Source organism: Bos grunniens, chromosome 3 (assembly GCF_055505025.1).
Source record: "Bos grunniens cultivar Pamir isolate PY7600 chromosome 3, Bosgru_T2T1.0, whole genome shotgun sequence".
Taxonomy (NCBI): domain Eukaryota; kingdom Metazoa; phylum Chordata; class Mammalia; order Artiodactyla; family Bovidae; genus Bos; species Bos grunniens.
This window is the reverse complement of record NC_141167.1, coordinates 5,888,372-5,901,735: the sequence shown is the minus strand read 5'-3', so window position 1 is coordinate 5,901,735 and position 13,364 is coordinate 5,888,372. Positions and strand designations below refer to the sequence as shown.

General features: G+C 48.6%; 1 protein-coding gene and 1 long non-coding RNA gene across 13 annotated transcripts in view; one reads left to right on the top strand and one right to left on the bottom strand.

The window, feature by feature from the left end:
* Window positions 1–13,364, top strand: part of AGAP1 (ArfGAP with GTPase domain, ankyrin repeat and PH domain 1) — a 572,168-nt gene that overhangs the window by 448,353 nt on the left and 110,451 nt on the right. For 2 of the 12 annotated variants that reach the window (XM_086376778.1, XM_086376759.1), the window contains one exon: window positions 7,270–9,408. The exons of the other annotated variants lie outside the window; for them this stretch is intronic. In XM_086376778.1, the coding sequence (XP_086232904.1) occupies window positions 7,270–7,280 (11 nt within the window). In that variant the 3' untranslated portion in view covers window positions 7,281–9,408. Of the gene's footprint in view, window positions 1–7,269; window positions 9,409–13,364 lie in introns of those variants that run through there. 12 annotated transcript variants of the gene reach the window in all.
* Window positions 9,753–11,699, bottom strand: LOC147374897 (uncharacterized). The gene is made up of 3 exons (XR_015155033.1): window positions 11,574–11,699; window positions 10,456–10,545; window positions 9,753–9,903 (listed from the first exon to the last, which is right to left on the bottom strand). It is a non-coding gene; the product is annotated as an uncharacterized LOC147374897 (long non-coding RNA).

Genomic DNA, 13,364 nt, shown 5'->3' with positions numbered 1-13,364 from the left:
TCTTTTGCATCATGAATACTACTTGTATTCTTATTTAATAGACCATCGGGAACAATGGGATTAAAATATCAGCGATAGTCTCGATTTTAAATTGAATTTGACTTGCTCAGAATTATTAGTTATATTTAAGAAAATGGATAGGTTCAGATCTGGGGGCTAAACTCTACAGTGATTACAGACCAACCAAAGTGAATTCATAGTTAGGGAGTTTGGGATGGACTTGTACACACTGCTTTATTTAAGACGGATAACTCCAAGGACCGACTATTTAGGGAACTTTGCTCCATGTTATGTGGCAGCCTGGGTGGGAGAGGAGCTTTGGGGAGAATGGATATGTGTGTATGTATAATGTATGGCTGAGCTGCCCTGCTGTCCACCTGAAACTATCACAACGCTGTGAATTGGCTGTACCCCAATATAAAAGTTTTTTTAAAAAAAAGAAACATAAACTCAGATGTGGGAAAGGAAGGCAGTGAGCCAGCACGAGGGGGCATGAGGGCATGGAAAGACGGTCCCAGCGCGTCCTGGGTGGCCCTGATGGAGATCACTGGGACTAGTGGGTGAGACCTTCAGGGAAGCGGATTTTGGTTCAGATATTAAAAGGAAAACTTCGTCCGAGCCAGGGCTGCCCTGAGAGGCAAGGTTCCAGGTCCCCCTACGGCAAGTTCAGCACTGGTCGGGCCACCGTAGTGAAACCTAAGTTATGGAAGGATGCGAGCCCCGGGGACCCTGGGCTCATGGCCAGAGTCAAGTTGAAGGGCGTGTGCCTGGATATCCCGTGGGCAGTGGGGATTTTGCAGATCATTAATGACTTGCCATCTTTTGCCGTTGCCTTTGAGTTGCCATCCGTTCTGGGTATTCTTCTTATCCAGGGTCCAGGAGAGAGGTTATCATGGCTGAAACTGTGCCAGTCATCTCTGCAGTCCCGGTTCCGGGTCCCGAATCGGGTAGTTCTCGTTAGTTTTATAACATTCATGCAAGTTTGCATCAGGCGTTAATTTCCCTGTTTCCCCAGTGAAAAGGCAGAAGTAGAGAGAGGTTAAGTGGCTTTCTTGTCCAGGGTCAGGTTGCTGGTAGGTGACAGAACTGTCTCTTGATTCTCTGCCTCAAGCTCTTTCCACCAGGCAAAAAGCAAGTCTTTGAGGTGTGTGGAGCGGCTTTTAAATCTAGGAGTGGGGCAGGCAGAGTGGCTTCCTTGATATTTCTCAGATTCCATGTAAAGACCCTGACTTTTATATGGATCATCAAATTCAGAGGTGGTAGAGAAAAGATGTTTCTTTAAAAATGCGGGACCAGTCTGGATTTACCCAATCTTATTATACAAGAGAGGACTCAGAAATCTTGTTGTTGTTGGGGTTTTTGTTTGTTTCTTCGTTATTGTTTTCTTTTTGTTTGATTTTTTAATTTTTTTTTTGTCCCCTTGGGTTCTTGGTGCTTTGTTCTAAAGGTCTCAGAAGGGAATTTATTTTATCCTTCTCATCTCCATCCCTTGGTTGTTCATTCTGAGTCTTTTTAGACCCATTGTATGGTTGATCGTGGATGAACACTGAAATATTACTCGGTAGAGGAAACATCACAATGAATTGCGCATCGCAGCTGCACCCACTAAGCCATCCGAAGTGAGGCCTCCAGCATGGTTACAAATTTCATTATCTCCAGTTAGCAGAGGTCAGATGAGACTTAGTCTTCCTCCATTCTTTCAAAGCACAAGCTAAAGTTGTGAATCATTTTATTCTTTCATCAAATACCATACAACAAGCACAGAGGAAGCTCTGTGTGTTTGGCTCAGTGGGAAACAAGACAAATAAAAATCAGTTCCTCTCTCACCCCAAGGCATTCAGTGCCTTAATATGGGAATAAGACACACACCAAGGGGGCTTCCCTTGTGGTCCAGTGGTTGAGAGTTCGCCTTCCAGTACAGGGGATGCCGGTTCAATCCCTGGTCAGGAAACCAGGAACCAGAGTCCCACATGCCGAGGAGGTACTAAGCCCACTCACTGCAGCTGCTGAGCTCGTGTGCTCGATGTGCATCACAACAAAAGAAAATAAATAAATATATTTTTTTAATAAGATATGCCCCAAGGACTATACCTGTGATTTCAGGCAGAATATGTAAGAAGGGCACGGGTGGTCCAGAAGAAAGATAAACCAGCAGTGAGTTGTAAAAGTCAGGGAGAGCTAACAGGTAGAACTTCATGTTAGATTCTGCAAATGTAATACACAATGGTTATCTTAGTTAATAAAATGCCACAAAAGGCATCACTCTTTGATTAAATGTCATTATTTACAGCAGCCTAAAACCCCAGTGGTAGTGATTGAATTCGTCACAAAACAGTTTCATTTTCACTTCAGTCAGTTCAGTTCAGTCACTCAGTCACGTCCAATTCTTTGTGACCCCATAGACTGCAGCACGCCAGGCCTTCTTGTCCATCAACAACTCCCAGAGTTTACTCACTCATGTCCATCAAGTCGGTGATGCCATCCAACCGTCTCCTCCTCTGTCGTCCTCGTCTTCTCCTCTGTCGTCCCCATCTCCTCCTCTGTCGTCCCCTTCTCCTCCTTCCCGCAAGAAAACAGATGTTGCTGTAATTGATCAGTGTCCTTTCATCATAGGAAGAAAGTTTTTTTAATTAGTTGATATTTTGGAAGACACTTGGAGAGGAAATGAAGAATTCTGCAGGAGCATGGTACAACTTTTTTCCCTACATACTCATTTTTACAGAAAAGCAGCAGCTGCAGGTGTGTGGGGGCTCAGGTTCATCCGTGACCAGTGGGTGATGCTGAGTGTCGGGCAGTTGGGAGCATTGCTGGGTCATTTGGGGATTTGGCAGGGCAGTTTGTTTCTTTTGTTATTCAGGCGTCTTTTCACCATGATGCTCTGACCTTTCCTCTGTGGGCACAGTTAACACGCTGGTTGCTCCATGTTACACGCAATGGAGGACACGTGACTGCCAAGAAACATGATGATGACCAAGAACCTGCCACTATGGGGCCTTTCTCATGGGATTTTGTGTTATTTGGAAGTGGTTAGTGGGGGAAGTCGGAGAAGGCAATGGCACCCCACTCCAGTACTCTTGCCTGGAAAATCCCATGGATGGAGGAGCCTGGTAGGCTGCAGTCCATGGGGTCGCTAAGAGTCAGACACGACTGAGCGGCTTCACTTTCACTTTTCACTTTCATGCATTGGAGAAGGAAATGGCAACCCACTCCAGTGTTCTTGCCTGGAGAATCCCAGGGAAGGGGGAGCCTGGTGGGCTGCCGTCTGTGGGGTCGCACAGAGTCGGACACGACTGAAGCGACTCAGCAGCAGCAGCAGTGAAAATCAGAGAAGACTGAAAGCCGTCAGGCGTCGCCATCATGGGTCACTCTTGGATCTCCTACCTTGTAAACGCTGCAGCAGTGTGTCTGCTCCGTGTTATAATCTTGGCAGCTGCCGTCCGTGGAAGGAAAGCCAGTCAGAGGTCTCCACCATCCTCTCCATCAAAATTCCACGATCAACCGTATTTCCTCCTAGCAGTAAAGACTCCTTCACGGAACCTCCTTGTTAGGAAACTAGTTGGAGTGCCTCTGAATCTTTGAACTGAGTAGTTAATTAGAGTGAATGTGAAATAAAGAGAACTGTAACATCTTCCTAGAAGATTTCCCTACAACGCAGGACCTTTGATGAGGGGGCCAGGATGGCTGGGGTTCTTTGCCCTTGAGGCAGACGTGGTAGGAAACACTGGATATCCTGATGGACTTGCCTACTCCCCACAAACCAGATCATTTTTCCTGAGAGAGTTCTCAGGTGGTAACTCCAGCTTCCACAAGAATGAACTTGCTAAAATTGAGTAGATGTGGGTTTACTCTAGACATTGACATCCTAGATGGGGCGCAGTTGACTCAAAAGCCATCCTGCAGGGTTCAGTCCTTCCAGCACAAACACACAGAAGCTGGCAGCGCTCACAGATCCTTTGTGGAAGGCTGCGGGTCGGAAATAAACAAAGATGAGTTGATCACAGCAGGAGAAGCCAGATCAGACGATTCCCATCATGATGAGCCGACAACAAGAGAAGGGCTTTTTGGTCCTTTTTTTTTTTTTTTTAAAGTACACGCAAACGAAAGCGTTAGATTGAGTTCCATGAAAGTGCATTAATCACCTAGTGCAGGCCAAGAGCTATGCCTAGGACTGGATGGAAGAGTGACTGAGGTGGCCCCTGCCTTCAGAATGCCCACTGTCCAGTGGAAAAGTGGGTCTGTAAACAAACGGCGGCCACCGGAGCAGCCTGTGCAGGAAGCCCAAGGGACCCCAGCCTAGCACCTTGGGTCCTGGAGGCACCAGCGTGAAATATCTGCTATTCAAAAAAAAGGGAGGAAAGCACAAAAAGTGAACACATGAGAAATCGTGGTATAAGACGGCTTGGGGGCGTCCCAGGTGGCGCCAGTGGTAAAGAGCCTGCCTGCCAGTGCAGGTGACGTGAGAGACGTGGGTTTGATCCCTGGGTCAGGAAGATCCCCGGAGGAGGGCGTGGCAACCCACTCTGGTAGTCTTGCCTGGAGAATCCCACGGAGAGAGGAGCCTGGTGGGGCTACAGTCTCCATGGGGTCACAAAGGGTCAGACACGACTGAAGCAGCTGAGCACACACACACAGGTGGCTTGGAGCTCCAGCCACAGACACCCCTGGTGCAGCAGGACACACTCCACTGCCTGCCATACAGACGAGCAGACTCGCCTTTGAAAAATGCAGACTGTTCTCAAGCTTGCTTTCTACGTGTGCAGGTCTGCTGCAGAGCCCTCCTTTTACTGACCCTAAAGCTTGGAGTCCTTTTTCTGCACAAGCCTCTCACAGCCTCCAGTGTCCATCAGCAGAACCCAGGATGGGCGTTGTCCTTCAGGAGCCCTGAATTGGATTTCTGCCTGGGTGGAGAGACCCCTCCCAAGTCAAACTGACTTTTAGGGGATCCTCAGATAATTTCTCACCTTCTTGATGTTCTCAGAATAATGGTAGAGCTGTCAGAGTCTTTGGAGAGCGTTTCATTAGCCATGAAATCGGGAGTGTGACGTGATCTGCTCAGACCAACGTCCAGGAAGGGCAGGCCGAGCGCGGGCCACTGGTGTGTTCTTCGCCATCGGATGGCTTGTGTCCTTCTTCTCCTTTTGCCTTCCGCGTGTATCTTATCACAAAGGGATGCAAACAGAAGCTGTTATGCTCAGAAGATAGACATGATGGCATGTCTACATCTCTTCAGTCTCTGCCTCACGCAGCCCCCAGACCCGCAGATGCTCTACATTAGACACAAGCGTCCGGGCGACTTCAGGAGATAAAGGCACCCAGGAGGCTTGTACTCAGATGTTCTAGCTGAGTACGCTGCCTCTGTGCCCCCGGCCCTAACAATAATGAAACGAGGCTGTGTTTTATCTCACGTGTAGAGGCGACTTCATTCCTCTTCCTGAAGATATAAAACATACCAACAAAAAGGATGGAGACGAAATGCAAAATGCAGTCTGTGTAAAAGCAACTCGGCAAACGGGAAATATCAAATAAAAACTCCATATGATTTGGGTCTCAGTCTGGTTTAGCTGCCATTACAGAACCGCAGACCAGGTGGCTTAAACAGCAGAAAGTTATTCCTTTCCATTCTGGAGGCTGCATCGTTCAAGATCAAGGTGCAGGCCCACTGGGTTCCTGGCCTGCAGGGTCAGCTTTCTCACCATGGCCTTTCCTCGATGCACAGAGAGCGCTCTCTCTCCCCTTCTTGGAAAGGCATTAACCATGTTCTTTGGGCCCCACCATCATCTTCAGATGTCATCACATTGCGGGTGATGAACAGCAGACGAACTTTGGGAGGACACAGACGTTCAGTTCATAAAGCCTGTGACCTCTTCCTGTGTGTGGGATTCTTGGATCCAGTCACTCTGCAAATCACCACCCACTGTGTTCACTGCCCTCACCCTCCCCAGGGTCTTGGGTCCCTTGTTGGAATAGGTCTCTAAGCCCCCAGGGAGGAAGCCGTGGTTCAGTGACTGCTCTTAAACAGGTGTTACTTCATTGCATCCTTCATACAACCCATAGTGTCAGACAGGGAGGTGGCGTTATCTACTGTTTTCCCAAGTGAGGACTATAGTTGGGTGACGTGAAGTGATTTGCCAGAGGCGGGCAGGTGAGTGTGACTTGGGGGTCTGCCTCAGGCCTCTGGGACTCAGAAGTCTGCATGATCTGCCTTGCATCTACCTGTGCTGTCCACCTGGCCAGGCCCTCAGTGGCTCAGGCGTGACGAGGAGTCTTCTGCAGGCATGGCTCAGCCCTGAGGCTCCTGGAGAGGCTTCTCCCCATCGCAGCCGGGTGCCCACCACCCCCACAATGGCCCTTAAAGAACCTGGAAGCAGCGATTCCTTTACTAGCTTTGACCTCAGCCTCTTTTCTCGGGACCCCGTTATGACACGGCTTCTTCACAGACAACATGGCTCTTGCTGCATGCGTCTGTGGCAGGGGGTGTACATTCCAGGAAGACTGAGGATCACTACCTCAGCTGCTTTGCAGACAATTAGAACACACAGGATTAGAGAACGTCCAAGGGACATGACGTAACTTTTTTTGGACTTAAGGATGTTTGACTCAGAGGCAGTCAGCCCAGCTTTTAAGTTCATTATGAGGACGATGTCCTTTGTGGGCTTTTGGAGTTGGGGAGTTAGCGTGTTTAAGGACAGTCGGAGGCAGGAGGGGAGCTTTTGATCTCGCTCCCCGTCATTCATTGGAACCCTGCCTTGGGCTGATCTAAGTCTGATCAGATGTCCGTCTCATCTTGCTGGCCGGTCTGATCTCCAGGCACTCGCCCTCGAGCGGGTGTGGCTTGAGATGAACTCGGTGTGTTTATTTAGGAATCTTTGCTAATGCGCCCCTGCCTTTCAACTCCACCCCTTTCTCATCTCAGACACATGACGGGGCCGCAGGTATTAAGCCCAGGATGTTAACCGCCAATGAAAGAAGAAGGTACGGCGAAAAACTTCAGTCGTCACCCCTGAGATGCACACACAACCTAACAAGCCTCCTTTTGTACTCGGGACATGGAGAAAATTGGCCATTTGTCTGTGGGGTAATGGGCTTTGCTGCCGCAAGAGCATCTCTCAAATGGTTAAATTCAATGACATTATCTCCGAGTTCATGAAAGCCACTGCCGCACACAGTTTAATTCTATTTAATTTTTTTAAAAGGAGGGGGAAAAAAAAAGCAGGAGGGAAAATGTTTTAGTTTCTCTTCAGCTGATGTCTCCCTGCTTCTTCTTAAAAGTGCCTTTCTAGTTGCCGTGCGGTGATGTGATCATTATCTGCCACCTCGTCGCCTTGCCGCCTCTGCATGCAGTAAAATACAAAAAAAAAAAAAAGAGAGAGAGAGAGACAGACCGCGAGAGCTTGTGAAGTATGAGTTCCTATCCGAAGACTCATTGCCTGCGATCCGTACCGCTTGACAGTAATGATCTTATTACAGTACTCTGGACCTTGAAGAGATTTCGTGAGGAGAGCGAAAGGACAAGCCTCCATGTAATCAAGTGGTGCTGAATATTCCACGCGTTTCTGATCACCCGCTGATTGGCCACCGTTCTAGCCCATCTTCTAGTCAATTATGCATGGCCCCTGTGCTCCTCGCCTAGTCAGAGACATTGATGGCTCTTGTCTGGGTTCTGGCAGGCAGCCAGGGGGTTTGAAGCGCCACACACACCGTCCTCCCAGGATAAGTGCTTTTTTCGTTGGAATTGATTACCTTTCTTTGAGTTTTGCCTAATAGCAAAACTGCATTTGGAGAGGACTTCAGGTGAAAAACGGACACATTAGCCGTTGAGAGCATCCGAACTCCTAGTCAATTTTGTAGGCTTCCCTTGTCTCCATCTAATTTCTGTTTAATGGGAGCGTGTTGGAGAATGCTGGATGTGTTTCACGGCACTGGCCGCCCAGCACACGTGTAGCCTGGGGAGGACCTCAGGGACGGGACCTCGGTGGTTCAGGTTCCTGAATTAATCCAGGTGCCGTCTCAAGCTTGGGGAGATAGATCTCTTGTCGGTGAGTTTCCGTCTCGGCAAAAAGCTTTAATTAGCTAGAGATATTTCCGTCTGTAGGAAAAGAAGTAATGAGTTCTTCCTGCCATCCACTGGCCCGCCTTTAGTCCTTGTGGGGAGTGTGTCCACGTGCCTGGGTGTGGTGACCTCTGCTGCCTGTGCCCAGAGGACTGTCCCCTGTCCCCTCGCCCTCTCTCCAGCTGTGTACCCCCTGTTACCGGTCTCCAAGCATCAGTCGCTTATTCGTGTCTGACTCTTTGCGACTCCATGGACCGGCAGACTGTAGCTGACCAGGCTCCTCCGTCCATGGGATTCTCCAGGCAAGGATACTGGAGTGGGTTGCCATTTCCTCCTCCAATCAGTCTCCAAGCCTAGTGATATTTGAAAGGATGGGATTTTTTTCCTGCCAGAATGATTGCTTGATGCTGCCTATTATGAAACTACTGGTTAAGCACATGTTAATACGTTTGAGAAAAAACTGTCATAAGTCAAGATTTTTTGCTTCCAAATTCAGATTCTTGATATGTAGAATGTCCATTGAGTCAATGATGCCATCCAACCATCTCATCCTCTGTTGCCCCCTTCTCCTCCTGCCCTCAATCTTTCCCAGCATCAGGGTCTTTTCCAATGAGGCGGCCAAAGTATTAGAACTTGAGTGTCAGTCCTTCCAGTGAATGTTCAGGGTAGATTTACTTTAGGAAATTCCCAAGGGCTCGGTGCACCCCGTATGGGAGCTGTAGAAGGCGGAATCTTGAGTTACACACTGGGTACCTCGATACCCTGATTTGACTCTTCATGACTGAGGAGTGGGTGTTATAGCTTCGTTCTTTGACTTGGTTTTCATTTGGACCGGTCTTCTTTGTGCAGCGGGAGTGGTTTTCCTCTTCAGTTGACTCTGCAGAATCAGGGTGTACTGTAGGCATGGTCACTCAGCAGCCCTGAGAGAAACTACTGGAGTCCTTAACTTCATGTTCTGCATACACTCATACACACAGACACACAAGTGTACTCACACACACGGACACACAAATGCACTCACACACACACATACACAAATGCACTCAACACACAGACACACAAATGTACTCACACATACAGACATTCAAATGCACTCACACACACAGACACACACAAATGCACTCACACACACAGACACACAAACTCACACACAGACACAAATGCACTCACATACACACACACGAATGCACTCACACACACACATACACGAATGCACTCAACACACAGACACACAAATGCACTCACACATACAGACATTCAAACGCACTCACACACACAGACACACACAAATGCACTCACACACACAGACACACAAACTCACACACAGACACAAATGCACTCACATACACACACACGAATGCACTCACACACACACATACACGAATGCACTCAACACACAGACACACAAATGCACTCACACATACAGACATTCAAACGCACTCACACACACAGACACACACAAATGCACTCACACACACAGACACACAAACTCACTCACACACAGACACAAATGCACTCACATACACACACACGAATGCACTCACACACACACATACACGAATGCACTCAACACACAGACACACAAATGCACTCACACATACAGACATTCAAATGCACTCACACACACAGACACACAAATGCACTCACACACACAGACACACAAACTCACTCACACACAGACACAAATGCACTCACATACACACACACGAATGCACTCACACACACACACACACGAATGCACACACACACAGACACACACAAATACACTCACATACACACGAATGCACTCATACACACAGATACACGAATACACTCACACACACATACACACACAGAGGATTTATTCTTTCTCACTGTCATGGAAAGAAAATAACTTCCATCAAAATTTAGAGTTAGTGATAAGTCTTTAAAAGAGAAAATCCCAAAACAGAAAATCCAGGTCAATCACCTGTTGGCAATAATCACTGCACCCAGTCATTGGCCCCTCGCTACCCGTCAGCCCTGTGATGAAACCCTCCACGGGTGTCCTCTTCTGACTTTCAAAGGAGCCTCCCACTGAGTCTCCACAGTGACCAACCCTCCCTTTGGAAGGTCATGTGTCTTTTCAGTGGTTTTCCCTCACTACAAATCTTGGCTTATCTAGGACTTTCCCTAAGACTTAAGTTCATATAAAGCAGAGACTTGTATTGAATACAATAGGCTCAAAAGAATATTTCTTAATTATAAAGTTAATACTCAAGCCATTAAAAACTTGTCATTTTACCCCAGCTGTGTTGACAAAAACGTATTCTTGTAACAGTTGGAAAATAGCAAATTCAGAATTAGCAAATGGGTTAAGGTTTAAAGTAGGAGTTTTAGAAACTGGCGTACGTGATGATAACCTGTTTACAGCCTGGTGATTTTACCTGAACAAGTGAATCCAATGTTCACATTAAAAGAGAAAGAGCCAATAACTTGAAAATACAGTTCCATCATCACCAGGCGCAGAATACCTCCTGTAATTAACATGTAATTACCCTGAAAAAGGCCGATTAATTAAATAATGTAAACAGTTTAAGCCAACTACTTTCTTAAATCCCGCCCCTCAAAACATTATTTTTTTTTTCCTTCATTGTGGGATCAGACTCCTACAGCAGGAGGTGAGAGGGAGGGAAGGACTCGCCAGCCCAAAGTGACCCAATTTGGGGGGGACGGGGGGAGACCCACCTGCCTGCAGTGCCCTGACAATGTGCCCGCAGGAAGAGCCACCACTGTGGCAGGTGGTCTGGGACCTTTGCTCATTGTCATTCAGTTGATAAGTCAACCCAGCTGTTTTGTGACCCCATGGGCTGTAGCCCGCCAGGCTCCTCTTGCATTTCCCAAGCAAGAATACTGGAGAGGGTAGCTATTTCCTCTTCTAGGGGGGTCTTCCCAAAAGTGAAAGAAGTGAAAGACACTCAGTCACGTCCGACTCTCTGCAACTCCATGGTCCATGGAATCCTCCAGGCCAGAGTACTGGAGTGGGTAGCCTTTCCCTTCTCCAGGGGATCTTCCCAACCCAGGGATCAAACCCAGGTCTCCCACATTGTAGGCAGATTCTTTACCAGCTGAGCCACAAGAGAAGCCTAAGAATACTGGAGTGGGTAACCTCTCCCTTCTCCAGTGGATCTGCCCGACCCAGGAATCGAACCCGGGTCTCCTGCATTGCAGGTAGATTCTTTACCAACTGAGCTATCAGGAAGCCGGATCTTCCCAACCCAGGGATCAAACCCACATCTCCTGCATTGCAGGAAGATTCTTTACCTCTGAGCCACCAGAGAAGCCCTGGACGTTTGGAGTATGTATAGCTTTTTGAATAACTACCAGTTGCCCTCTTTTCTTTTGCTGCTGTGACTTCCCTTTTTTTCTTCATCTAAAGCAGGAAATGGAAGATCTCCTATAGTTGAATGAATCCATTTTTTGGACTGCCTCTTAATTACAGAAATATGCAAGTTTAATGTGGTTTGAAATCTTTCTGTTTTCCTTTTTAGAAAATCCTAAATACCTTTAGTGAAGGCTTCCTTCCATTGGTATGTGAGTGACAGTTGATCCCCTTCCCTGCCTTCCCGAGTCAGTCACAGCCTCCCTTAGGGCCTCTGGAATTTCCCATCAGCCCACACGCTTCCCCATCAGGAACCAGTCTCTAAACCTGAGGACAGATGTTCTCCAGAAAGCCCGGCTCCTCTACCCGAGCAGCAGCAGTTGCGTAGTCAAGGCACGTGGGCACCTCTTCCCGTTTCAGTTCGCTGGCAGAGGTCAGCTTTTCCATCTTCTCTGAGATACTTGCATTTTTATATCACTTCCCAGTGATGAGCCGCCCAAGAGTAAATAGAATCTTAAAGATCAGAGACGATTCTTTCTTTTTTTTTCTGCCAACCTTGAGTCGTGGTTGGAGGCAGGAGGGAGTGGAAGAGATGATGAGGATGGGGTGGCCAGCGGACCCCGGTCACGGGGAAGAAGGGCTGAAGATGCTGGCAGGCCAGGCAGCGCCTGCGGGAGAGGCCTATAATAGTGGGAGGGTCAGGTCACAGGTGGTACCTCTGGGGAGAGGGGTACCACGTGATTGCTCTGGTCCAATGGAGGCGGGCACAAGGGAGGGGCCAGCCAGCCAGCTCCCTGGACGATTCTAAAATCACTGATTTAAAACCAAGATCTGGGTCCAGCTGGCCTCTGGGGAGCCTAGACGCCAGCTGATTCCAACTCGTCAGGGCTGTGAAGCGGTGGTTCAGGTGAAGGTCATCTGGGACAGTGTCAAGGACGCACACCACCAAGGTTCAGACACATCTGCGTGCGGGTCACCCGCCAGGACGTGGCGGCCCCCGAGGACACTCTTACCACTGGACGTCATTACTCCGTCCCAGGCGCTCTACCATTAGCGTCCCTCCTCTGTTGTATTGATTTTATTTTTTTCCTAGTTTTATTGGCTTAAATCAAATTTCAAACTTATAAAAGATCAAATTTTGTTAACTGTTTTGTTAAATACACCGGAATTCATATTTGGGTCATAGCTGCTCTTTTCAAGGCAGTCTTACCCCTCAAAAAGTACCTGCCAGACTTGCCTGGTGGTCCAGTGGTGAAGAATCCACCTTACAATGCGAGGAACAAGGGTTCTATCCCTGGTCGGAGAACTAGGGTCCCACACGCCGCAGAGCAAATAAGCCCACGTGCCACAACTACTCGGGCTTCCCAGGCGGTGCTAGTGGGAAAGAACCTGGCCTGCCGATGCAGGAGACAGGAGAGACGCGGGTTCCATCCTTGGGTTGGGAAGATCCTCTGGAGGAGGGCATAGCAACCCAGAGTCGGACATGACTGAAACGGCTAAAGAATCTGTGCACCACAACTGAGAGCCAACACAGCTAAGGAAGTAAATAAAAAGAACCTGCCCCTTTGCATTTGCCCTGCCACCATAGCCAGTCACACAGCCATAGATGGAGCATCCAGCCGCCAGAGCAGAGCGCTCCCCTAAAAGTATCCCTGCCCTCAGTGGATCAGAAATTAGGACAGAAACAGCTGAGAAGCCTTTTCTCTGCTCGGTGTCTGGGGCCTCACCCAGAAGGCTGTACATGTTAGGGCTGGAAGCATCTGCAGTCCGGGTCCCTCACGTGCCTGACTCCTGGTCTGACCTTGGCTGTGGGCCAAGGCACCTACACAGGGCCCTCCCACACCCCCATCCCCACGTGGCCAGCCTTCCTCCCAGTGCAGGGGGCAAGCGTCATGGGAGAGACACACAGCCAGGAAGGAGCCCCGTTTCCTGCTGCGTCCTAGGCTTGGAGGATACACAGCGTACACTCCACCG